Below are 25,119 nucleotides of genomic sequence, written 5' to 3'. Positions count from 1 at the left end.
AAATATGATTAGTTTCAGCTTCCTGCTTTGGGCCATTGGGTAGTTGGTGGGTTATGACCTAAAATAAAGAATATAGAAGTGTGAAGAACTTACAATTATTAGTGAAAACATGAATTAATTTAGAAAATGTCGAGTTTGAAATGTATGTACATTTTCTGAGTTAGTGAGATGGACCTGCTTTTGGTACACTGGTACCAAATTGGTAAATGTTTTTCTACTTAAGTAATATAATATGTGATATAGGCCACAGACATTTTAGCATCCTATTTTTCCCAGTAAAGTTTCACAGTAGGGCAGATCTGGGGGCGGGGGTTTCTTCTTTTCTTAAAATTATTTTTATCATAAATCCTTGGTACTTTATATCATTAATATTATATCATTAATATATTTTCAAGATAATTTATATAATTTTTTTTTGCTTTTGGTATTTTTTTTTTATTTTATTTTTTTTTTTGAGACAGAGTCTCACTTTGTTGTCCAGGCTAGAGTGAGTGCCGTGGCGTCACCCTAGCTCACAGCAACCTCAAACTCCTGGGCTCGAGTGATCCTTCTGCCTCAGCCTCCCGAGTAGCTGGGACTACAGGCATGCGCCACTATGCCCGGCTAATTTTTTTATATATATATATATCAGTTGGCCAATCAATTTCTTTCTATTTATAGTAGAGACGGGGTCTCGCTCTTGCTCAGGCTGGTTTTGAACTCCTGACCTTGAGCAATCCACCCGCCTCGGCCTCCCAAGAGCTAGGATTACAGGCGTGAGCCACCACGCCCGGCCAATGCTTTTGGTATTTTTTCAGTATAGAAATTTAGATTTAAAAAAAACTTTAAAAACTATGTAGAATTATACTGCAACTAGAAATGAGCACAAATACAGTTCAAATTATCCATACTTTAACCTCTCATAGATAATCATTATTAACAATTTTGGATTTTTTTAATGACAGAATCAGTATCTTCTGAAGGCTTTATTTTTCTTATTCTTACCTATTTTGTCACTTTTCTATAGTACTTTTCCCTCTTTTTCTCTTACCTCCCATTTTTCCATTATCTGATTTCTAATTAACCCTAGCTATTAGTTTAGTTCTTTTTCCTTCATTTTAGCATCTCCTTTTCCTTAGGCCGTTTTGGTTGCCTTCTTAATCCTATTGCTTAGAAAATGAGGAATTTAAATAAAGTTTTTTGTTAAATCAGGTATTTGTATATTGTTTTCAAGAGTATTACATTGGACTGCTACAAAATTGGGGGGGGAAGGGAATTGTTTGGGTTTATAATGTGTGACTTGCGTTTTTTTTTTTACTTTTTAAATCAAGTATCAGAATAAATTATCACTTATTGGAACCAAGACACTCACTGATTCAAACGCTCAGGTATGAATCTTTTTTTCTTCATAAATTAGATAAGTAGAATTCATTGTATTTTGAAAAATAAGTATATCTGTCTATATTTATCCCAAGTTTAATAGGTTTGTTATCATGTGTATGCTTAATTATTTGGAAAACTTCTTACTCTTTCTGCTTTACAAGTTAGAATAAGTATTCCAAAAACTTTTCATAACAAGTTGGTATAAATAAGAGCATTTTCTTTATTATTTGTCTTTTAACAGCCATACATACGTTTAAGATTTGAGTGCATTGCTCATTGGTTGCTATTATGATACTTTGTTAAAAACTAGAACAAAGACTATCCTACTTTGTGCTGGGTATAATAGCCACAAATATTTTACTATCCGTGTGGAATCTTAATTGACTTTACTATAGGGTTGAAAAAGAATTGAGATATCCATTATAATAATCAGAGAATTTTGGAATTGGTTTAGGAATAGATCATTGGATCAGTAGAACAGATTAAGAGTTAAAATACAGTTGACCCTTGAACAACATAGGAGTTAGGGGTTCTGACCTCCTGTGTAGGTGAAAATCTGAGTTTAACTTCTTTTTTTAGAGATAGGGTCTTACTCTGTCACCCAGGCTGGAGTGCAGTGGTGCAACCATAGCTCACTGTGACCTTGAACTCCTGGGCTCAGGCAATCCTTCATCCTCCCGCCTCGGCCTCAGCTTATAGCTAGGACTACAAGTGCACGCCGCCACATCCAATTAATTTTAAAATTTTTTGTGGAGACAAGATCTCACTATGTTGCACAGGCTGGTCTTGAACTCCTGGCCTTAAGCGATCCTCCCACATCAGCCTCCCAAAGCACTGGGATTATGGACATGAGACACCATGCCTAGCCTGAGTATAACTTGACTCCTGAAAAACTTAACTACTAACAGTCTACTATTGATCTTACTAATAAATAGTCGATTAACACATATTTTATATATGTATTATATAATGTAGTTTTCCAATAAAGTAAGCTAGAGAAAAGAAAATGTGATTAAGAACATCATAAGGAAGAGAAAATATATTTACCATTCTAAGGAGGAAGTGGATCATCGGGAAGGTCTTCATCTTTGTCATCTTCATGTTGAGTGTGCTGAGAAGGAGGGGTGGGTTTTGCTCTCTCAGGTGACAGAAGCAGAACAAAATCCATGTATAAGTGGACTCGTGCAGTTCAAACTCATGTTCAAGGAAACTGTACAGTAGTCTCCCTTATCCACAGAAAATATGTTTCTAGACCCCTGGTGGATGCCTGAAACCATGGCTAGTACTGAACCCTATACATACTTTTTTTCTATGCATAATGTCTATGATAAAGTGTAATTTATAAATTAGGAACAATAACAGATTAACAATAATAATAAAATAGAACAGATATAACAAAATACTGTAATATAGGTTATGTGAATGTAATTTCTCTGTCTCTCTCAAAAATCTTATTGATGTACTATTTTCAGACTGAGATTGCTCACACATAACTGAAACTACTGAAAGCAAAGCTGCAAATAAGGGGGACTGCTGTATGATAAAGATGATAATTCAAAATCTGTGAGAAAGGGATGAATTGGTTACTAAATTGATAGTGCTACAACTAGGTATCTGTGTGGAAGAAAATAAGATTAGGGTTCCATCTTTCAGCATATATATATTGGGACCTTATCTGAAATGCTTGGGACCAAAAGTATTTCAACTTTTGAATTTTTTTGGATTTTGGAATATTTGCCTATACTTATGGGTGGAAAATCCTAAATCTAAAAATCCAAAATCTGAAATGCTCCACTGAGCATTTCCTTTGAGTGTCATATGGGTACATAAATAGTTTCAGATTTTGGAGCATTTTAGATTTGGGATGTTCGACCTATACAACATAAATTCCAGATGGATTACCAAAAAAATCTTGTAAGAATAGTTAGGAGAATATTTGTGGAAACTGGGAATAGGGGGAGACTTCTTGGCTTAAAGAAATCTAGACATTAGAAAAGTTAGATGTATTTTACCATATAAAAATTTAAAAACATTTGATTGATAAAGATCCTAAGATCAAAGTAAAATATATAGATGACTCCAAGAGAGTTCCCCTAAACTGGTGGTTGCATGTCGAAAGAGAGAAGAACCAATTTGAACGTGCTGTTGCTGTCCAAATTTGATATCATGAAGAATAATGGCTTTGATTGATTATAACAATATGAAAAAAAGGAAAGTCCATGAATATAATGATACTCAATAAAAAATGAAAAAAAGGGAGAAAGACGGGGAAAACTCATGTTACTTTGGGAAATGCTCGTTATACCAGATCCATAATGTAAAACTTGGTGATAAAGAATTAAGTCATCTTTTGTATCCATAAAAAATTTGAAATCTGTCAATAAATATACATCTGTGTAGGACAAGGTAAAATTGAATATTGTGTTTAGAAGAATGTTATGGAGTAGGTAAATTATCACCTGGTTTCCTTGGAAAATGTGGTTCCTACATTGTAGAATTTGAGATCTACTGAATCAGAATCACCAATAGGGATTTGGCCTATAAGCTTCCTGAATGATTTTCAGGCAGTCAGGGAAATACTGGCATTGAGGGGACTGCTTACATAGTTGAAAACCTGCAGTGAACTGACATAGTTCAATAATAACAATATCCAAGGAATCCACAATATGTGGTTTCCCATTGTGTTTAGTGTCCAGACAACCACTCACAGGTTTGATGATTCTCAGGACTAAGTGTGTATTGTACTCATGGCTGAGATTTATTACGGTGAAAAGATATAGAGTAAAATCAGCAGAGGGAAAAAGAGCATGGATTGAAGTTCAAAGGAAACCAGGCACAAACTTTCAGGAGTCTTCTCTCAGTGGAGTCACACAGGACCTGCTTAATTCTCTCAGCAATGAGTTGTGACATATATGAAATGTTATCTACCAGGGAACCTCATTAGAAACCTAGTGCCCAATGTTTTGAGTGGGAGCTGGTCACATAGGCACCCTCTGCCTAGCAAGTACTAAAATATCAGACTATTAGAAGGAAAGCAGGTGTTCAGCATAAACGATATTATTTGCACAAACACTCTAGGCACACAGAGTCATTCTTATTGGTTTGTTTGTTGGGAACCATCTTCAAATCCAGGTTCCCATATGCCAGCCAGGGGCCAATCTTGCAAGCAGGCCTTTCTAAGGATAGCAGTCTCAGGTCTGGTTTGTTAACTCTTCTGCATTCCCATTAATTTTAAAACTTCAGTATTGGGCCAGGCACAGGGGAGTGTGTAGTGGCGTGTACCTGTAGTCCTATATACTCAAGAGGCTGAGGCAGAAGATTGGTTGAGTCAGGAGTTTTAGGTTGCAGTGAGCTATGATGATGCTACTGCACTCTAGCCTAGCTGCCAAAGTGAGACTTTGCCTCAAAAAAAGAAAACCCCAAAAACAACCTCCTCAATATTGAAACGCAATCCACTTTCTAAAGCAAGATGTTAGATATTTTCACTGAGAAAATGGCAGGGTTTTTCCAAATTTTTGTGTTTAAATTACTTTAGAAATACTACTGTTATTTTCTTTTTGAAAGTGTTTGATTTTATAGCTAGAAAAGAAATATTTGGATGTTGCCTTACTGGGCTTTGGCAAACTAAAAGCTGTGTTTCATCAATATAGTATGAGATTGAATTATATGAAATTACTGTTTTTTATAGATTAAAGATGAATTTTTAACCTATAAATTTCATGTTTCAACCTAATATGAGTAGAAGTGGTATGGACTCCTTATCATTATGATGGGTTTCCTAGTTTAAATACTTTTTAAAAATTTGCTGTCCTTTCCAGTAATAACATTTATAAATTGCTTTATATACAGCTCACAAAAATCTTTTCACATCCTTATCTGTAAAAAAAAGTTAAACTTTTCTTTGGTAGATATTTCAAATACATGTAAATGCATTTTTGTATAATTATATAAAGATTTAAAAGAGACTTTATGTTTATTTTTTTCTGATATATTTTAACAGGCAATTTTATGACATGGAACAGGGTGTTTGAACTATTGTGGGTTGTAAAAGACAGTAGTACTTAGTGTCCTTATACTGTATAATATTACAGTAATACCCATTGCATTTTTGAAATGTGAAATTTTGATCTGAATACCAATAAGAACTATACATGGAAGACTAAAAACATTCTGAAATTTAACTTTAAACCCACATAGAGTTTAATTTTACGATCCAGTCAGTCAACAGATTGCCCTGTAGATTTGTAATTATCAAAAGTAAAATGAGTGGCATCTCCTAATACCAAAAATATACTCTCCCTAATTTATCTTTGGACAAGGGGTACACAGTTTACAAACTATTGCTTAGTAAACCTGGTTTTTATATGTGGCTTGTGGAATCAATCTCCTTTTGTAATTATCTTCGTATATGTGTTAAATTTAATTTTAACTGCTTAGTTAAAAACAGTTATAATTTTTCTGAAAGGGCATAGGTAAGAAAAAGAACACATTTGAAGGAAATTTGTCTTAAAAATGTTGGCAAGAATAATATCCTTTTTTATTTTAAGGTATATTTACTTAGGAAATAAACATAATATACTTAAATTCTTTGAGTGGCAAAGAATTTCCATTTTTTAAATACTATATTACTGATACAACAGGCAGCTTATGAGTTACAATTAGCATGGTTTAAAGCAGAATTCTGTTTGTGGTGATAATCTTTTATAGGTTAGAGGTGGCTATTTTGCCATTTATGTTAGGAATGAATGTTAAAGTATTAAGAATGTTTATATTCTCCTCTGTGAATAGCTATCAATATTCCATAGGAAATGACTTTGTTTTATTTTCTCATTCTTTTTATGTAGCTATCATTGTTAATTATGCAAGTGAAATGTTTGACTGCTGAACTCAGACAATGGCAAAAAGAAACCCCTGAGAGTAAGATTCTTATTTTTAGATTTGTGTTTTTGTAAACAAATTAATGGCAAATTAATTTAATGATCACAAGAAGAATTGCAAGATCCATTTGACTTTCTTAAAATTGCCTAAATTCTATTGATATTAAGAAGCCACTCCATGTTTTTCTTTCTATGTATTATTTTGCACGAATTTTATTATTGTAGATAAACATATCTTTTTAGATTATAATAATCTTAATTATGGAAACTTATCATAGTCATCATTTTATCCTCATGCTCAGTAAAAATGGTGAATTGTTTCTTTTCTTTTTTAAATGCAACCTCCCCTTTTTTGGACTTTATTTTTTATAGATGTATACATAGACATATACAGTTTGGGGATATATATGATAATTTTATAAATCATTTCTTAATGAATGAAACCTTCCTAGTGGATGAGAAAAGTTACTTTATTTTAGATACTTATTTACAAAAGGACCAAATAGTTCATATGCTATCTCTTGTGTTGTCCAACTCGTGCCAATTGTGGTTTTGCCTTTAGCTGTAAAATAGATGATGTAAAAATTTGTTGTTGTAATACTCAAATAGTAAATTTTTTTATTATGAAAACTTAAGTTTCTGTATACAATATGTATGTCTATACAGGCATACCTTGCTTTATTGTACTTTACAGATATTGCGATTTTACAGATTGAAGATTTGTGGTGACCTTGTGTTGAGTAAGTCTGTTGGCGCCATTTTTTCAACAACATGCACTCACTTCATGTGTATGTGTCACATTTTGGTAATTCTCACAATATCTCAAACTTTTAAATTATGATGATCTTTGATTACTATTGTCATTGTTTCGAGGAACCACAAACCATGGCCATAAAAAACAGCAAACTTAATCAATAAATATTGTGTGTATTTTGACTGCTCCACTGACCAGTCATTCCCATCTCTCTCCCTGTCCTCAGGCCTCCCGATTCCTTAAGATACAAGACTACTGAAATTAGGACAATTAATAACCCTGCAGTGGCTTCTAAGTATTCATGTGAAAGAAAGAGTCACACATCTCTCATTTTAAATGAAAAGCCAGAAATGCATAAGCTTCATGAGAAAGGCACATTTAGAGGTCAAAAGCTAGAACTCTGGCACCAGTCAGCCACGTTGTGAATACAAAGGAAAAATTCTTAAAGAATATTAAAAGTGCTACTCCAATGAACACAAAACTTATAAGAAAGTGAAATACCCTTATTGCTGATATGGAGAAAGTTTTAGTGGTCTGGATAGAAGATCAAACCAGCCATAACATTCTTTTAAGCCAGGAGAATTGCTTGAGCCCAGGAATTGGAGGCTGCAGTGGGCTATGATGATGCTGCTGCACTCTATCCTAGGCTACAGAGTAAGACCCTGTCTCAAAAAATAAATAAATAAAAATAAATGGACAGGGAAAGAAAATCACAAAATCAAATTCTTGATTTTTTTTCTTCGGTGTCCTTTGGATCAAATTCTTAATTTTTGAGAATTAACTAAACATATGTATAATTGTGTTTTGTTTTTGTAGTAATTCCCCTGACTGAAGATGTTTTGGTAACCTTAGCAAAAGAAGAGGTAAGTCACTTAATGAATTTGAGGTAACCCAAACTAATTTATAACTAAAGCTACTTTAGATAAATTCATGACATAGATTGAATGAGACTACAACCATTTTAAATTTTCTGTTTTTATTTTAATTATATTTTATGGAACAGAATATTTTTAACCACTTTGGTACGAGTGTCGACTATAGTCAATAGCCATAGGTGAACATGCACAGCCGAGCGTCAACTTTAGCCGACAGCCGTGATATGACTTTTCTAATTTTTCATTTATCAGAATAAAATTGTGAACATTTAAAAATAACATAATCAAAACATATATGTATATGTTACCTATTCTGATTTACATTACAAGTAAAGTTGCTTGTAAAGTAAAACAAGCTTTCAGTGCTTTAAAGCTTTCCTCATCAGACGAGAGCAAAACGGATTTGTCATCAATGCACAGCACAAGCTATCAGGTGGGCTGTGAGTGCTGGCTATGGGCAAGTTTTCGTAGCTGGTGAGTACTGTACCGAAGTGGTTAAATGTTTGAATTTTAAACTCAATTTTTATATCAGAACTGTTACTAAAGTTAATGGTTAATATGTAAATCTTGATCTCATAGCTAGTTTTTAGTTGAATAAATTTCATAATAAAAGCAATATGTTATCCTAGCTAAATGACCACACACATGCATCTCTCCTTCTACTATTGTGTCCCCCCCAAAATTTATATGCTGAAATCTAATTTTCTGTGTAATGGTATTAGGAGGTAGGGCCTTTGGGAGGTGATTAGGTCATGAGTGTAGAACCATTATAAATGAGATTAATGCTCTTATAAGTGGCTCACAAGACCAAACTTCTCCCGTTTCATCATGTGAGGACACAGCTACTGGGCACCATCTGTGAGGAAAAAGACCCTTGCCAGACACTGAATCTTGGGTTTCCCAGCCTCCAGAATTGTGAGAAATAAATTTCTATTTTTTGTAAGCTGCCTTGTCTAAGATATTTTGTTATAGCAGCCTGAACAGACTATGACAGAGAATTGGTGCTTTAACAAATACCCAAAAAAGTGGAAGCAGCTTTAGAACTGAGTAATGGTTAGAGGCTGGAAGAATTTTGAAGTGTGTACTAGAGAAAGCCTACATTGTTGTGAGTAGACCTTTAAAGGCAATTTTGGTGAGGACTCAGAAAGATAATAAGGGCTGTAGAGTAAGCTTCAGTCTTCTTAGAGAATACCTGAGTAATCTTGAAAAGAATGGTGGTAGAAATATGCAACAAAAAGGCCATTGGGATTAAGTTTCTGATAGAAAGCAAGAGTAGGTTTCTAAGGCTAAAAAGGAAAAAACTAAAATGTTTTTCCTATTTTGTCTCAGCACTCAATACAATATAATACCTTGGGTCACCAAAATGCATGGGGATTTCTTTTCACCAACAGCTAAGTCTCTGGCAGATTGTGCAGTAGATGATTCTCCAGTGAACACCAACTGAGTGTCCTCTAATTGAATTCAATTCTGATACTACCTATCTAGAGGTAGCGTAAGATCCCTCAGGTTGAGGGCTCAGTCCTACATGACTGCCCCTCCACTTCAGATGTCAGTTGCAAGTAGTAGATTGTCATCTATTCTGACTAACTGGCTATAAATCAGGGATTCCCATGATCCCCTCCTTGAGTTTGATTAATTTGCTAGAGCAGCTCACAAAAATCAGGGAAACACTTAGATTTACTCATTTATTATAAATGATATTACAAAGAGGATACAGACGAACAGCCAGATGGAAGAGATACATAAGGCAAGTCATGGTGAAAGGGGCATGGAGCTTCCATGCCATCTCTGGACATGGCACCCTCTAGGAACCTGCACATGTTCAGGCTATCTAGAAGTTGCCCAAACTCTGTTCTTTTGAGTTGTTATGGAAGCTTCATTTCATAAACATGATTGATTAAATCATTGGCCACTGATGATCACCTTAACCTTCAGCCCTTCTTCTTTCCCTGGAGGTTGAGGGGTGGGGCTGAAATTTCCAATTCTCTAGTCAGGTCTTGTTCTTTCCAGTGACCAGCTCCAGTCCTGAGGTTTTGAAAATTCTTAGCTCATCCATATTGTAAAGAATGAGACAGGCTTTTGAGGAAAGAACTTGAAGGATGTGGACAAATTACCATTTGGTAAGGAAATTAGTCAGCAATCTCAACTGAAGCTAGGAGCTATGAAAGAATGCAAAGTAAGGAAAGCAGGAGCCTTTGGGACTTTAGGACTCACTTCCCAGCTTCACATTGTGGCCTCGACTCCCTACAGTCAGACTTTACATTGTTTAGCAGCCCCAAGTACAGTTTCAGTGTGCCCAGGTGTGGTGTGGGCTGCAGTGGTCATCCTTCTGGAGGATGAAATCTCTTCTAGCCTGTAGAGTGTACAAGCCAGGGGGCATGTCTGACTTCACCTAGGTTTCAAAGGAACAGGCCTCCCAGAAGAGCCTTAGGCTTGTGACCTCAGCCCAGGAGACACATGGTGTCCAGGCACAGAGATACTGTAGGAATGAAGACCAGAAAGAGAGCTACTGTGGGGCCATCTGGCCAACCTGCAGGGGCAGGGATGCCCTGGATTATGGAGGCCCAACCCCTGCTGGGCAAAGCTGCAGGGGCATGACCTCCACCCCTAGTTGGCCTGGAAGACAGCATTGAGCCAAAGATTATTCTGGGATCTTAGGATTTACTGTTGTTTACCCTTTTGTGTTTTGTACTTACCTTGGGACTCATTACCCCTTTCTTTTTTTCTGTTTCTCCCTTTTAAAATGGGAATGTCTTTCCTATGTCTGTCCCACCATTGTATTCTAGAAAAACATAACAAGTTTGATTTTACAAGTTCACAGCTGGAGATCAGTTTGCTTCAGAATGAATTGTACTTTGAGTCTTATTTACATAATATTTAGTTGAGATTTTAGACTTAAGACTTTTGAGTTGATGCTGGAATAAGTTAAGACTTTTGGGGTGAAAAAGACATGAGTTTTGGGGGGCTATGGACTATGATACCTTCTCAAAACAACACAAATGTCAATAATAGCATGTTTTTAAAATTTCAGTGTAGGGAAAGCCTTTAACCAATACTCACACATTTCCATACATAGAGGAACTCATACTGGAGAGAAGCCCTACAAATGAGAACAATGTAGGAAAGCCTTTAATCAGTGTTCATACCCTACTAAGCAAAAAAGAATTTACACTGGAGAGAACCCATGCAAATGTAAAGACTGTAGTAAAGCTTTTGGCTTATGCTCAAAATTTTCTATACATGAAGAAATTCAACCAGAGAAAAACCTTACAAATGTGAATAGTGTTGCTAGGCCTGTTTCCAGTACTCACACTTTTCTGTATTTAAGATAATTCATATTGGAGAGAAACCCTATAAATGTGAAGAATGTGGCAAAATCTTTAACCACTGTTCAAACCTTTATAAGCGTACCAGAATGAAACTATATGAAGGTGAAAAATGTGGCAAATACTTTACCTGGTGCTTTTATTTAAGTATATGTGAGAGAATTCGTACACAAACAAAATCCTACAGATATAAATACAGTGGCATAGCCTTTAATAACTGATCACATATTACTCAACACCAGAGAATCATAGTGGGTAACTGATAGAAATGTAACAAGTTTCAAAACACTTTTCAGACCATAAAAATCTGAGAGTGCACCAGAGTATTTATACTAAAATAAATTACAACTACAAAGAGTGGCACAAATCTTTACTTTTATCACAGATTTATCACAAAAAGTTGGTAATTATAGCCATGGAAACCAAAGAATAGATCAGGAAGGAAAGAAAAGGAAAATTGGAATAATAGAAAGAAAATTAGAATAGAATTATGAAATTGACTATTAGAAGTTGCAGAATATTAAGAAATGGAAGGGAAGAAATAAATTATAAATGAACATTTTCTCAGAATGAAAGATAATGGTTCTTTACATTAAAAAGGCCTACCAAATTTCCATTATAATGAATTTAAAATGATCCATGTCATAATGACCTAGCATAATTTTTCCCTTTGGTAGTAGCCCTTAGGCTAGTAACTGTAGCTTAGACTGGGCAAAGTCCAGACTTGATGCAGTGCCAGTATTTGTCCTAACACTACTTACATTTTAACTATTACAGCTAAAAATATGAAATGGGATGCATATTTAGCTTGCTTCTTATTAGTTTACATTTCCTTATGTATTCAGTGAGCCTGCTCTATGGAATTTTGTTCTATCATTTCTAAATTTCACTGGTAATTAATACCTTCAGTAACTTATCCCAGCTCAGCTGTTGTCTTATACCATTGGTGACTCAGTAACCAGTGTTAGGGACCGACCTTCCACAGCCCCACCGGACAGAAAAGCAGAGACATCGAGGATGTAATTACACAAGAGGAGGTTTATTTTCTGGCTAGCCAGGGTCCAAGCCCCAGAGCACCAACGCAGTGGTCACTCTTGCAGGCAAGGACCCCGACTGGGGTTGCAGCGTGCCTTTTATCCCTATGGTGCATACGCTATGCAGTGGCTGATCACGCGTGGATCATGCATTGACCTTTAACATGATTGGTTGGCTGGCAGCCCCACTATACAGGGGTCCGAACAATGCAAAGTTGGCACAATCAAGCAAGCAAGCAACGGTTTCCATGGCAAGCAAGCAACAGTTTCCAGAAGCCGGATGTTAGTTCCGGCTTCACTGGGGTGTGGGCCTTGCAGGTGTGCAATGTCTCGACCCCTCACACCATCAGGCATCAAAGTTCATCGTTTACCCTGTGTTCCTTCCTTTTCCCACCATGTTTCAGCTAGCAGGAATCATTATAGCCAATCCCATTCTAAATGCTAGTTGTGTTAGGGTTTTCCCTAAGACCACCCTCAGGCTCAATGATTTGTGGAATAGGCTCACAGGGACTCATAAGTACTGTTGTATGCTTGGTTGTAGTTTATCAAACTGAGAGGATACATTAAAATGAAAAAAGGAAAAAGGTACATAGGATAATCTTACAGGAGTTCTTTCCCACTAGAGTTGCATGATTTAATTTTCATGGCTTCTGTGTGTGACAATTCATGTGGGGAATTCAACCAGGGAAGCTCAATCAAGACTGTGTTTTTATTGGGAGTCAGTCACATATTGCATGTACCGCCTTTGTGACTGCCCTTAACTATTCGGACTCCAGCCCCCAGAGTAAAAGTGCATTTACAACAGATCTTATAGTTAGGATAAACTCCCTAGTCAGATTGGTACCATGTGACCCAAGGCTCTAGGTATAACATAAACATTCTTTATTAGGCAGAATAATTCCAAGGCCTCAGAGTTCATCTTCTGGGAGCTGACCCTGAATTACCAGCCTTTCTTGATAATGTGCAAAGTTTTCCTAACCTGGGCCTGCTGAGTTAACCCTTTCCTGCACACCTGTCTCTTCATTTTCTTAACAGTATTTTTTGGAAAACATAAATTTTAAATTTTTTTTTTTTTTTTTGAGACAGAGTCTCGCTTTGTTGCCTAGGCTAGAGTGAGTGCCATGGCATCAGCCTAGCTCACAGCAACCTCAATCTCCTGGGCTCAAGCAATCCTTCTGCCTCAGCCTCCCAAGTAGCTGGGACTACAGGCATGTGCCACCATGCCTGGCTAATTTTTTATATATATATATATTAGTTGGCCAATTAATTTCTTTCTATTTATAGTAGAGACGGGGTCTCGCTCTTGCTCAGGCTGGTTTCGAACTCCTGACCTCGAGCAATCTGCCCGCCTCGGCCTCCCAGAGAGCTAGGATTACAGGCATGAGCCACCACGCCCGGCCAAATTTTAAATTTGATTAACTCCATTTTATCAAGTTTTCCTTTATGGTTTATGTTTAAATCTGAGAACTATTTGCCAAAATCCAGGTCACAAAGATTTTGTATGTTTTCTGTCCTAGTTTTAAAATTTTAGGTTTCATACAAAAATCTATGATCCATTTTGAGTTAATGTTTATATGTGGTATCAGTTATTGGAAAAGGGTTGTTTTCTTCATATGCATACTACTTGTTCCAGCAGTAATTGTTGAAAAAACTATCTTTTTTCTTTTCAATTTCCTTTTCACCTTTATTGAAAATTAATGACCACATATATGTGTATCTATTTCTGGACTCTGTTCTCTATTCTGTACTTTGGATATTTATTTTCCTTTGGTCTGTGTTTCTGTCTTTAGGTCAATACCACATTGTCTTTTTTTTTTGAGACAGAGTGAGTGCCGTGGCGTCAGCCTAGCTCACAGCAACCTCAAACTCCTGGGCTCCAGTGATGCTTCTGCCTCAGCCTCCGGAGTAGCTGGGACTACAGGCATGCGCCACTATGCCCGGCTAATTTTTTTTTATATATATATCAGTTGGCCAATTAATTTCTTTCTGTTTATAGTAGAGACAGGGTCTCGCTCTTGCTCAGGCTGGTTTTGAACTCCTGACCTTGAGCAATCCGCCCGCCTCGGCCTCCCAAGAGCTAGGATTACAGGCGTGAGCCACAGCCCACATTGTCTTTTTTACTGAAGCCTTATAATAAGTGTTGAAATCAAGTAGTATGAGTTGTCTAACTTGTTTTTTTTTTTCAAAATTGTTTCACATTCTCCTATAAATTTAGAGTTGGCTTATCATTCTACCCCATAAAAAGCTTACAGGACTTTTGATTGAAATTTCCTTGAATTTATAGGTTAATTTGGGGATAATTGACATCTTTACTGTACTTGGTCTGAATGCAGATCCATGAGCTGTGTAATCTTTGCATTTATTAAGTCTTCATTTATTTGGTATGTAAAAAATTTTGTCTCACTGAAATTTGGTTTTCAGCATATAGATCTTACACATCTTTTGTCAAATTTATCCCTTTAGTTTTACATAATTTTGATGCTATTAAAATGGTATTCCTTTAAATTTCAATTTCCAAATATTTATTGCTGGTAAATGCAAGTACAATTAATATTTTAGTATTGATCTCATATGCAGTGAGGTTGAGAGACTCTTATCCTAACAGCTTTTTTTTATAGATTCTGTAGGATTTTTACATAGTCATGTCATCTAAGATTAGAGACTAAAACTGTCTTTACTTACCTTTCCATTCTGGATGATTTTTATATCTTTTTCTTTTCTTACTTTACTGACCTATAACTTGTACTTAACAGTAGGTTTTTCATAGATGCTATTAATCAGATTGAGGAAGTTTCCTTCTCTTATACTTTATGAAGTATTTTAGTTAAAATTATGAATTAATATTGAATTTTGTCACTTATTCTTTCAGAATTTGAAATGATTAAATTTTTTTCTTTTTTAGTCTGTTGGTATGGTGAATTACATTGGCTAATATTTAAAACTAATTTCAACTGTTTACTTAACTGTGCCCTCCTGGGATAAACCCTACTTTGCCATAGGACATTAATCTTTTTTATTTATTGCTAAATTAGATTTGCTGAAATTTTATTAAGATTTTTTGTTATCTATGTTCATGACGGATATTGATTTGTGGTTTTCTTTCCTTGTGATGTCTTTGTTAGGCTTTGATATAAGAGTAGTATAATTAGGTTAATTTTTAATTTAATCCCATTATTAGACTATAATATCAGTATGGTTGTGTTGAAGTATATGTTCTTTATCTTTTCTATTTGTCCCACTTTTTCTCTTTTCCTATTTTCCTACTTTCTTAATTAATAGTGTATTTTTAAAAAAATTTACATATTTTATTTTTTTTAGTGATGGGATCTTGCTCTGTTACCCAGGCCGGAATGCAGTGGCGCAATTATAGCTCAATGCAGCCTCCAACTCCTGGGCTCAAGTGATCCTTATATCTGTCTCCATGAGTAACTGGGACTAGCTAGGACTTACAGGGTTGTGCCACCAGGGCCAGCTACTTTTTTTGTTTTTTTTCCTATATTTTGTAGAGCTAGGATCTTGCCATCTTGCCCAGGCTGGTCTTGGACTCCTAGCCTCAAGCAATCCTCTATCCCAGCCTACCAAAGTGCTGAGATTATAGGCCCATGGCCTAATTGTGTATTTTTAAAAATAAACCCATTGTATTATCCCTATTGGTTTATTAGTTATTTTCTCTCTCTCTCTCTTTTGTGGTTGCTTTAGGGTTTATAATATACATCTTTAACTTATCACTGATTTAGATTTAGAAAAAACTAATGGAAACCCTTGAGATCAGAAGAATGGAACACTAGCTCATATATTCTAGAAACAAAAGGACATTAGATAAAGGCCCAGTTTATTGTAATTTTCCTTAGTAATCTTTGTTGTTCCTCAAATGCCTCAAGCACACTTATGCCTCTTGGCCTTTTTACTAACCATTCCCTTTCCTCAGAACATTCTTTTGTTAGATAACAACATGGTTTTCCCTTTGTATTCTTTCTCTGCTTTCAAATGTTAACTGATCAGAGGATTTTCCATATCTTGCTACCTAAAGCAACCATTTCTTGCTCCTCATGCCTTTACTTTTATTTTGATTTATTTTTTCTTCATGGCACTTATCATCTCTGGAATGTTGTTTGTCTGAATTCTCCTCTTTTTTTCACCCTTACATCCCTGCCTCCTTCAACAATGCCTGGTAGTCAATAACTGAGTAATTTTCCTGCTTTCTCGAATGGCAAAAGAAAAAAAATAAAATAAAATAACTGAGTAATAAATATTGATGGAATAAATGATTGAGTGAATAATGAATGAAGTGTAGTTTGTATAGTTTCCTTAGAAAAGATACCTAATCTACTTGGTTACTGAAAACACACCATTAATTTGCCTTTTGGTATAAAATTAAACTCCTTCTTATATTTTTGTATTTAACCATGAAATGTTAGCAAAAATTTAGCATGTACTTTATATTTACCTTGTCAAGCCCTTTCTGCTAGGCTTTTTTACTATTGATGTCTGACCGTCAGTATCCTAGACTAATATATAAATTTCACTATCATTCAGAAATGAAACTATTTACAGTATTAAGGACTAAACAATTAATTTGAATTATTTTGTTCTAGTTCCAAAAATTGAGACACGATCTTGAAATGGTACTATCTACTATTCAGTCAAAGAATGAAAAGTTAAAGGAAAACTTGGAAAGGTATATTTATGTTACAATTATTATTAATGATTGACATATATTGAATTGGCATTTAAAGTTTTATTTGGATATTGTTTGTTTTGTTTTGTATTTCCATGTTTAAAGGGAGCAACAATGGTTGGATGAACAGCAACAAATAATGGAATCTCTTAATGTACTATACAATGAATTGAAAAATAAGGTCATGCCATTTTCTGAGTCAAGGTATTCATTTTGTTTTCTAGGTTTTTCAAATAGGATAAAGTATTTTCTTTTTTATGTTACATGAAATATAGATGAAAAGAAGGTAAAATTTACCAAGACTCATGAATCTTGTCTTAACTTTTGCCAACTATTAGTTACATGATCTTTTATGAATAATTTGACTTCATTTAACTTTGGTTTCCCTACATGTTAAATAGAGCATATTACTTTCATAAAGCTAGTTATTTGGTTTGAGCAAATGAAGTTTAAACAAAGTTTTTGATCAAATTTATGAATAACCAATTACATATGCATATATATTTTTATAGGTTAAATGTTTCTCTTAATTTTTTTAATCTATTAGAATCTTTAATGAACTGAAAACTAAAATGCTTAATATAAGAGAATATAAGAAGAAACTCTTGATTACCTTGGGTGAGTTTCTGGAAGACCATTTTCCTCTGCCTGATGGAAATGTGAAAAAGAAAAAGGTTAGTTTTAGAGATAACATTCATGTAGATAATCATATTTGAAATTATTTTAGGTAGGTTTAAAAACAAATTTTCTTATATAGTTCAAAGATATACACACATGTACAAAAATATGCCATAATCACATTGTATGTATTAAAAAATTAGAGGTAACCTAATTGTTTGATAAAATGGGATTAATTAAATATATTTTTATGTTATAGCCATATGATGGAAAAACGAGCTTTTAAAAATAATATATTGAACATAATCAAAGAATTTAATCAAATGCTCACAATTTATTCTTAAATGGGTAAGACACAGATGACTAAATTGTGTGAATCTAATTTATGCCAAAAATATAATAGTACTTACATCTGAGAGCTAGGATTGTGAGGTGTTTTGTTTTGTTTTGTTTTCTGAGATAGAGTCTCGCTTTGTTGCCCAGGCTAGAGTGAGTGCTGTGGCATCAGCCTAGCTCACAGCAACCTCAAACTCCTGGGCTCAAGCAATTCTGCTGCCTCAGCCTCCTGAGTAGCTGGGACTACAGGCATGCACCACCATGCCCAGCTAATTTTTTCTATATATGTTAGTTAATTTCTTTCTATTTAGTAGAGACGGGGTCTTGCTCTTGCTCAGGCTGGTTTCGAACTCCTGACCTGGAGCAATCCTCCCGCCTCGGCCTCCCAGAGTGCTAGGATTATAGGCGTGAGCCACCGCGCCTGGCCTGTTTTTTTTTTTTTTGCTTTTCACTACTTACCAAAGTTTTGATGATGAACATATGTAACTTTTTAAATCAGAAGAAGAATGTTTAAAATCTCTTAGTTTAATGTAAGTTATTAACTATTTGAATAGTAGTTACGATGTAATAAACCTTTCCCAGAAAAGCAAATATATATTTCATTGAGTGGCAGAAAATTGTGAATATCTAATTTTTTTCTTTAATACAATATACAGTATAAATAATACTTTTGAAATTTGAAGAGGCATTTAAACCGGCACCAGAATGATCTCTTTAAAAATATATATATATAGTTTTATCATTTATTTATATATATAAATATATATACACATATAGTTTTATCATTTTTCAGCATAAAACCTTTGATGGCTCTCTATGGAAAGCAGTCTATAAATTCCTTAGAATCACTATGCTCTGGACATTATCTTTCTCTTCAGGCTCATCTCTAACCATTCTTTATCCATTTTTTCAGTGGTCCCCAGCCTTTTTTGGTACCAGGGACCAGTTTCATGGAAGACAGTTTTTCCATGGATGGAGAGGGGTGGGTGGATCATTGTGGCTCACTTCCTAACACACCAGTCCACAGCCTAGGGGTTGGAGACTACAGTTTTACATGAATTCATTCACCCATACTACTGTCTCTCCATTAAGTATGCAATGACCTCTAACTTTGCTGTGCTTTAAATATTCTGTTCCCTTTGCTGGAAAACCTTTCCTATTTGGTGAGGATAGCAAATTTATAGTTAAGATAGCTCAAACTTCCTTGAGTGAAACATTGTATGAAATTCAGGTGTCCTTTAATTAGCATTTATCAAATACTTCTGTTATTGTCATTTGTGTTTATCTCTCCCTTCCCCAACCATGTGCTGTGAGCTACTTGATATGTAGATTTAACGAATAGACTTCCAGCATCTGTAATTATGAAAATTAGTGTTCTTTTTTGGCTTTGGTAATTGAACCACACTTAGATCATTGTGGAGACTGGACAGTGGGAGGGGAAAAGACAAATTAGAACACAGAGAACCATGGTATTGAAGGGCCTCAAATCTAGGCCATATGAAAAATAATTAAAGGAATAAAGATTATTAATATAGAAAAGAGAAGAGAAGACTTGGGCTTTCTAATCGCTGTCTTCAAATAATTGAGGAATTCTTAGATGGAAGTAGAATAAGATTTATTCTCTGTCAATCCAAGGAAAAAAGAACCAGTGAATTGAGTTAACATGAGGAACTGTCAAGAGCTGTAGAAAGATGAGTAAGTCTTGGAAGCAGTTTTCCTGTCCTGAAACTATATAAATATAACTAGAAATGTCATTTGGGGAACTTTATTGGGGTGGGAGTGGGGTCTGTCAAACATTAGACTTTAAAAAATTTTTTTTGAGACAAGGTCTTGCTCTGTTACCCAGGCTAAAGTATAGTAGCATCATGGTAGGTCACTGCAACCTCAAAATCCTAGGCTCAAGTGATCTTCCTGCCTCAGCCTCCCAAGTAGGAGGGAGAACAGTTGTGCACTACCACACTGGGCTAAGTTTTCTATTTTTTTGTAATTATATTGCTCAGGCTGGTTTTGAACTCCTGGCCTCAAGCGATCCTCCTTCCTTGGTCTCCTCAAATACTAGGATTATAGTCATAAGCCACTGTACCTGGCCCAGACTTTCTTTTGTATGAATATATGTAATGTGTGTAATGTATCTATTATATGTTTATGGAGAGTTTGAATTTTATCTTTCAGTAATTATTAAAGTTTTCACTATCTTAAGAGTTATTTCAACTGCATTTTTATGAATCTGAAATAAGTACAATAAGGTTGTTTACTTTCTAAATTCTTTTTACATCACCTAATTATGATGCCATTGCAACTAAGAAATATTAATTTAAAAAATCTTGTAATACAGTCCAATATTTTACCATTGGCAGAATTGAAATGTTAATTGGTTGTTATTCACATTTCTCTCAAAGAAAAACATTCAAGAGCCAACTGCACAGCTGATAACACTTCATGAAATGTTAGAGGTAAGTGTTTTGTGTGGTTAGTTTTGTCTTGAAGTGATCTCTTAATTAGTCATTTGTGAAGAATTATACTCAGGCTTGAAAAAGAAAAAAATTACTGCTTTACTTTTTAAAGGATCCATCAATCTTTATTAAAATATATTTAATAATTATCAGTAGTATAAAATTAGTTTCTGTTTTCTCTACAGTACTGGGGATACTTGTGATCTTTTAATAAAAACATGAAATTAAAGTCTAACTCTTAATCACATTCCTAAGATTTATTATAGGTAAACACTGTAAAATAATTTTTATGATATTTAGTATTTGCATAGTGAAATTCTTTGCTATTACATTGATGGAATCTTTAGTTGGCTTCTTTGTACTCTATATAAAATATGTAAATGAGCTTAAAGATTCTTTTCACAAAGTTGTAGAAATTTGTGTATAATTTTTCATAGGTAACATCATTCTCTTTTCTTGTGATATAAGTGCTGAGTAATTCCAACTTTTCCTGTTTGACATTTACCCTGTTTAATATCTTTGACCTTTTTAAAAAAATGTTTTTAAACTTCAACCAGATTATCAATTATATTAAATACTTTAGAAGATTGATATGACAATCCATGGTGATTTGGGCAGAGAGGAAAATAAAATAGTGTATGAAGAACAGAGTATTTACCAATTAATGTACTCTTTTAAAAACCATTGGTAAGGTTAGTAGAAAGAATGATTTCAGAAAACATTTCATTGTAATTTAATGAACTAAGTATTAGAGTCTCCATTTTTACCCAGCTATCTAGTTGGTGCCTCAGGATTTAATACAGAATATTATTGCTTAGAAAAGCAAAATATAAATATTTATTAATTTATACTTAGAATATTTTAACATATTTTTAACTATTTCAGTTTATACTGAAACTAAGAAGACTATTATTTCTTAGGCATCACTTAACCTTTTTTTCTTTTTAAGTAAAAATTGTCACTCATGGCAAATAGTGAAAAGTATTACACATGTAATTTTTGAGCAATGTACATAGTACATACCATATAAAATTTAGAATCCTGAGTTTGTCTCCTAGGCTTTTATTATCAGTGATAAAAGTAACTGGTATTAAAACTGCAATTCAATGAAAAAAATTTAATATAGAAATTTATTTGTAGCCTGTAACTATTTCAGACATCTACTAAAATTTTTATTACTATAATTAAAATTAGAAATGCAAAATAAGAAAGATCTTAAGTTGTATTAAAATAAGCATTTGCTCTAAAATAGAAATAATATTTAGTTCTTCATCATGATATCCCAAAAGAAATGAAACCAAAATTTTCTTCCCCGGATGTGGGCTTTGAAATAGTTAATAATAGTTGAAAATTTTATTTTAATAATTGAGATATTGATATAAATCAAAATATCGTTCATATTAGAGATTGATGGGTTAATTTTATTCATTTCTATAGCACTTTATATTTGTATAAATTATGGTTTTTCTTTAACATGTTCTTTGTAATAATAGCATCTTTCAATTAAAGTTTAGCCTTGCAATTCAGAAATAGGGAGTGTAATCATAATCTGCCACTAATTATGTGCCCCTGAGAAATCCCTTAACCCTTCTGAGTTCTAGTTTTGTAATTTGTGAAAGGCACTGGGAGGTAGCTGAGGAGGCAAAAGAATTGATCTACATTTAGCATTTTTCATTGTATTTTATAGAACACTAATATTCAGAATTGTAGGCCAGGCACAGTGGCTCATGCCTGTGCTCCTAGCACTCTGGGAGGTCGAGGCCAGAGGATTGCATGAGACCGAGAGTTTGAGACCAGCCTGAGCAAGAATGAGACTCCGTCTCTACTAAAAATAGACAAAACTAGCTGGATGTGGTTGTTCACACTGATAGTCCCAGCTACTCAGGAGGATGTGGCAAGAGAATTGCTTGAGCTCAGGAGGTTTTTTTTTGTTTGTTTGTTTGTTCGTTTTGAGACAGTCTCTCACCTTTTTGCCCAGGCTAGAGTGAGTGCTGTGGCATCAGCCCAGCTCACAGCAACCTCAAACTCCTGGGCTCAAGCAATCCTGCTGCCTCAGCCTCCTGAGTAGCTGGGACTATAGGCATGCGCCAGCATGCCCGGCTAATTTTTTCTATATATATATTAGTTGGCCAATTAACTTCTTTCTATTTGTAGTAGAGACAGGGTCTCGCTCTTGCTCAGGCTGGTTTTGAACTCCTGACCTGGAGCAATCCACCCGCCTCGGCCTCCCAGAGTACTAGGATTATAGGCCTAGCTGGTGAGCCACCGCTACCGGCCGAGCCCAGGAGTTTGAGGTTGCTGTGAGCTAGGCTGACACCACAGCACTCTAGCCTGGGCAACAGAGAAAGACTCTTCTCTTAAAAACAAACAAACAAACAAACAAACAAAACAAGAATTAGAAATATTTATTTCTTGAAAAAATTTTTCTAATGTCAATGGGTTTAGAAAAGAGAGGTGACTCTCAGTTCGCATTAGCAGCCTTTCCCAAGCTTATTTGACTACAGACTCCTCATTTTTAACAACTAAAAACATCTTTAGGGAGACCAATTCCATAGAATGCAGTTTGATAAATGCTAGCCTATATAATTTAATACAGCTATTCAAAAAACTTGTCAATTTATGGTTGTAAATCATTAACATCCTTCATGAAGAAATTAGTGATACTCCGGATGAAGTTAAAGGAAATGATGATGATAAAAATTGACTATTTTGAAGATTTATCAGAAGAATAGGTGTTTTGTGGAGGGAATGGGACTGGTGATGTATTTTCTTTCCAAATAATAAGACACACTTCCTAGGCCGGGCGCTGTGGCTCACGCCTGTAATCCTAGCTCTTGGGAGGCCGAGGCGGGCGGATTGCTCGAGGTCAGGAGTTCAAAACCAGCCTGAGCGAGACCCCGTCTCTACTATAAATAGAAAGAAATTAATTGGCCAACTGATATATATATATAAAAAAATTAGCCGGGCATGGTGGCACATGCCTGTAGTCCCAGCTACCCGGGAGGCTGAGGCAGAAGGATCACTCGAGCCCAGGAGTTTGAGGTTGCTGTGAGCTAGGCTGACGCCACGGCACTCACTCTAGCCTGGGCAACAAAGTGAGACTCTGTCTCAAAAAAAAAAAAAAAAAAAAAAGACACACTTCCTAACTTTCTTTTCAACTTTGTGTGTATTTTGTTGAATATTAATTTTTTAAGTCTTATTTTTATCATAAAGAAATTATTAATCTTAAAAGGAGTAGGAAATTATAAATTCTTTCTAACTAGTTTTTAGGAAATGTTTTTAGGAAATGTTAAGATGTAGAAATATATTTTAAAGCTTTTTCCATTCATTAATAGCTGTAGTCTTTTAAAAAAGAAACAATTATTTAAATTAGTACATAAAAATCATGACAGTTGTTGAAGGAGAAAAGAGGTCAGCATTCTTTGGTGGAAAACTTTATTGTCTTATTATAGCTGTATTGATTTTTTTCCCAAGTAAAGTATATTTTGAATGATATTTTCTCCCAGATTCTTATAAATAGATTATTTGATGTTCCACATGATCCGTATGTCAAAATTAGTGATTCCTTTTGGCCACCTTATATTGAGCTGCTGCTGCGTAATGGAATTGCCTTGAGACATCCAGAAGATCCAACTCGAATAAGATTAGAAGCTTTCCATCAGTAAAATTATGATCTCTTTTTCACATAGCAAAGGATCTTGTCATTCAAGAATAATGGAAACACAGCATTATTTGGATAAAGAACATTATTTGAAAATTAAGCACATAGTCCCTCTTCCTTTTATCTTTAAATGATACATGTTGCCATCTGTTACTCATTTTTAAATACTCATTTCTTAGTCAGTGCTTTGGTGTTTTAAATTGTATGGACAAGAATGCAAGTAAATAATATTCTAGACATAAGACATTTAATGTACCTTACCTCATGCAATATTCTTTGGAAAAATTTTTGTTAATTTATGATATTACTAGTGTAATATATTTCTTTTTAAGTTTATAACAGTATCTTTCATGCATTTTGAGTTCTATTTGGTACTTTATATTTTAAGAATTATAGTGGAAAGGTCATTTAATTTGAAGATAGTTTTCAAATTGAAGTAATATCTCATGGAGAAGGCATAATTTTTAAATATTTAGCAAATTTGTTTCATATGTACTGCCTTATTTCTAGATTTGTGAAAAATTGGGATAAAAACTAATGGATAAAGCTAGCATGAAAATTATATTTTAATTTGTATTATATACCAAGTGACATTATATATTATTCATTCTCGATTCTGTTAATTATTAGCAACAAAATTGTGTTCATGATGTTTTGTTAATGCTTTGAATTTTCCATAAATAAAATTCTCTCTAAAAGTCTGTAGCTATTGGTGATGTGGTATATTTGTATAAATAGAAAAGACCTTTTTCACAGGTAGATAAATGAAGATATTATAGTACTCATTCAGGATTACATCCAAGCTAAACTAGAGAATTCTAAACCCATTTAGTATAATATCATTCATTTTCTAAGAGAAATTTGTGTGTACTTTTTTACTCAAAAATGCTTTCTACTGTATATCATCCAAGTTTCTGCTTACCTTAATTACTTCATCTTTTAAAAAGTGAACAAATAATATTCCAAGTATACCATATTCCTCTAGATAATACAAATATTGTTATATTTTAGAGAATATAACTTCTTTTAGGAAAAGATAATATGTAAAGTACCTTCCTATAATACTCTAATTGGGTATTGAAGGAATGAGCGATTCTTTTTATTCCCTGAAGTTACTGGACAGGGGAAAAGCATCAGTGTTGGTC

At 34.4% G+C, this 25,119-nt stretch overlaps 1 protein-coding gene across 2 annotated transcripts in view; it reads left to right on the top strand.

Annotated features, from left to right (window-relative positions):
• The window catches only part of CENPK (centromere protein K), a 33,894-nt gene extending 9,215 nt beyond the window's left edge, over positions 1 to 24,679 (top strand). Inside the window, exons 4-11 of one of the 2 annotated variants that reach the window (XM_012784084.2) lie at positions 1,311 to 1,367; positions 6,207 to 6,279; positions 7,810 to 7,856; positions 16,824 to 16,906; positions 17,012 to 17,110; positions 17,454 to 17,580; positions 20,260 to 20,313; positions 23,820 to 24,679. In XM_012784084.2, coding sequence (XP_012639538.1) covers positions 1,311 to 1,367; positions 6,207 to 6,279; positions 7,810 to 7,856; positions 16,824 to 16,906; positions 17,012 to 17,110; positions 17,454 to 17,580; positions 20,260 to 20,313; positions 23,820 to 23,978 — 699 coding nt within the window. In that variant the 3' untranslated portion in view covers positions 23,979 to 24,679. The remainder of the gene's footprint in view (positions 1 to 1,310; positions 1,368 to 6,206; positions 6,280 to 7,809; positions 7,857 to 16,823; positions 16,907 to 17,011; positions 17,111 to 17,453; positions 17,581 to 20,259; positions 20,314 to 23,819) is intronic. The other variant, XM_076008053.1, reaches the window with a different exon arrangement.
• Positions 24,680 to 25,119: the final 440 nt, after the last annotated feature.

The sequence above is a fragment of the Microcebus murinus genome, chromosome 11 (genome assembly GCF_040939455.1).
Source record: "Microcebus murinus isolate Inina chromosome 11, M.murinus_Inina_mat1.0, whole genome shotgun sequence".
NCBI lineage: Eukaryota > Metazoa > Chordata > Mammalia > Primates > Cheirogaleidae > Microcebus > Microcebus murinus.
The sequence above is the reverse complement of the archived record's forward strand: the minus strand, read 5'-3'. Positions and strand labels throughout refer to the sequence as shown.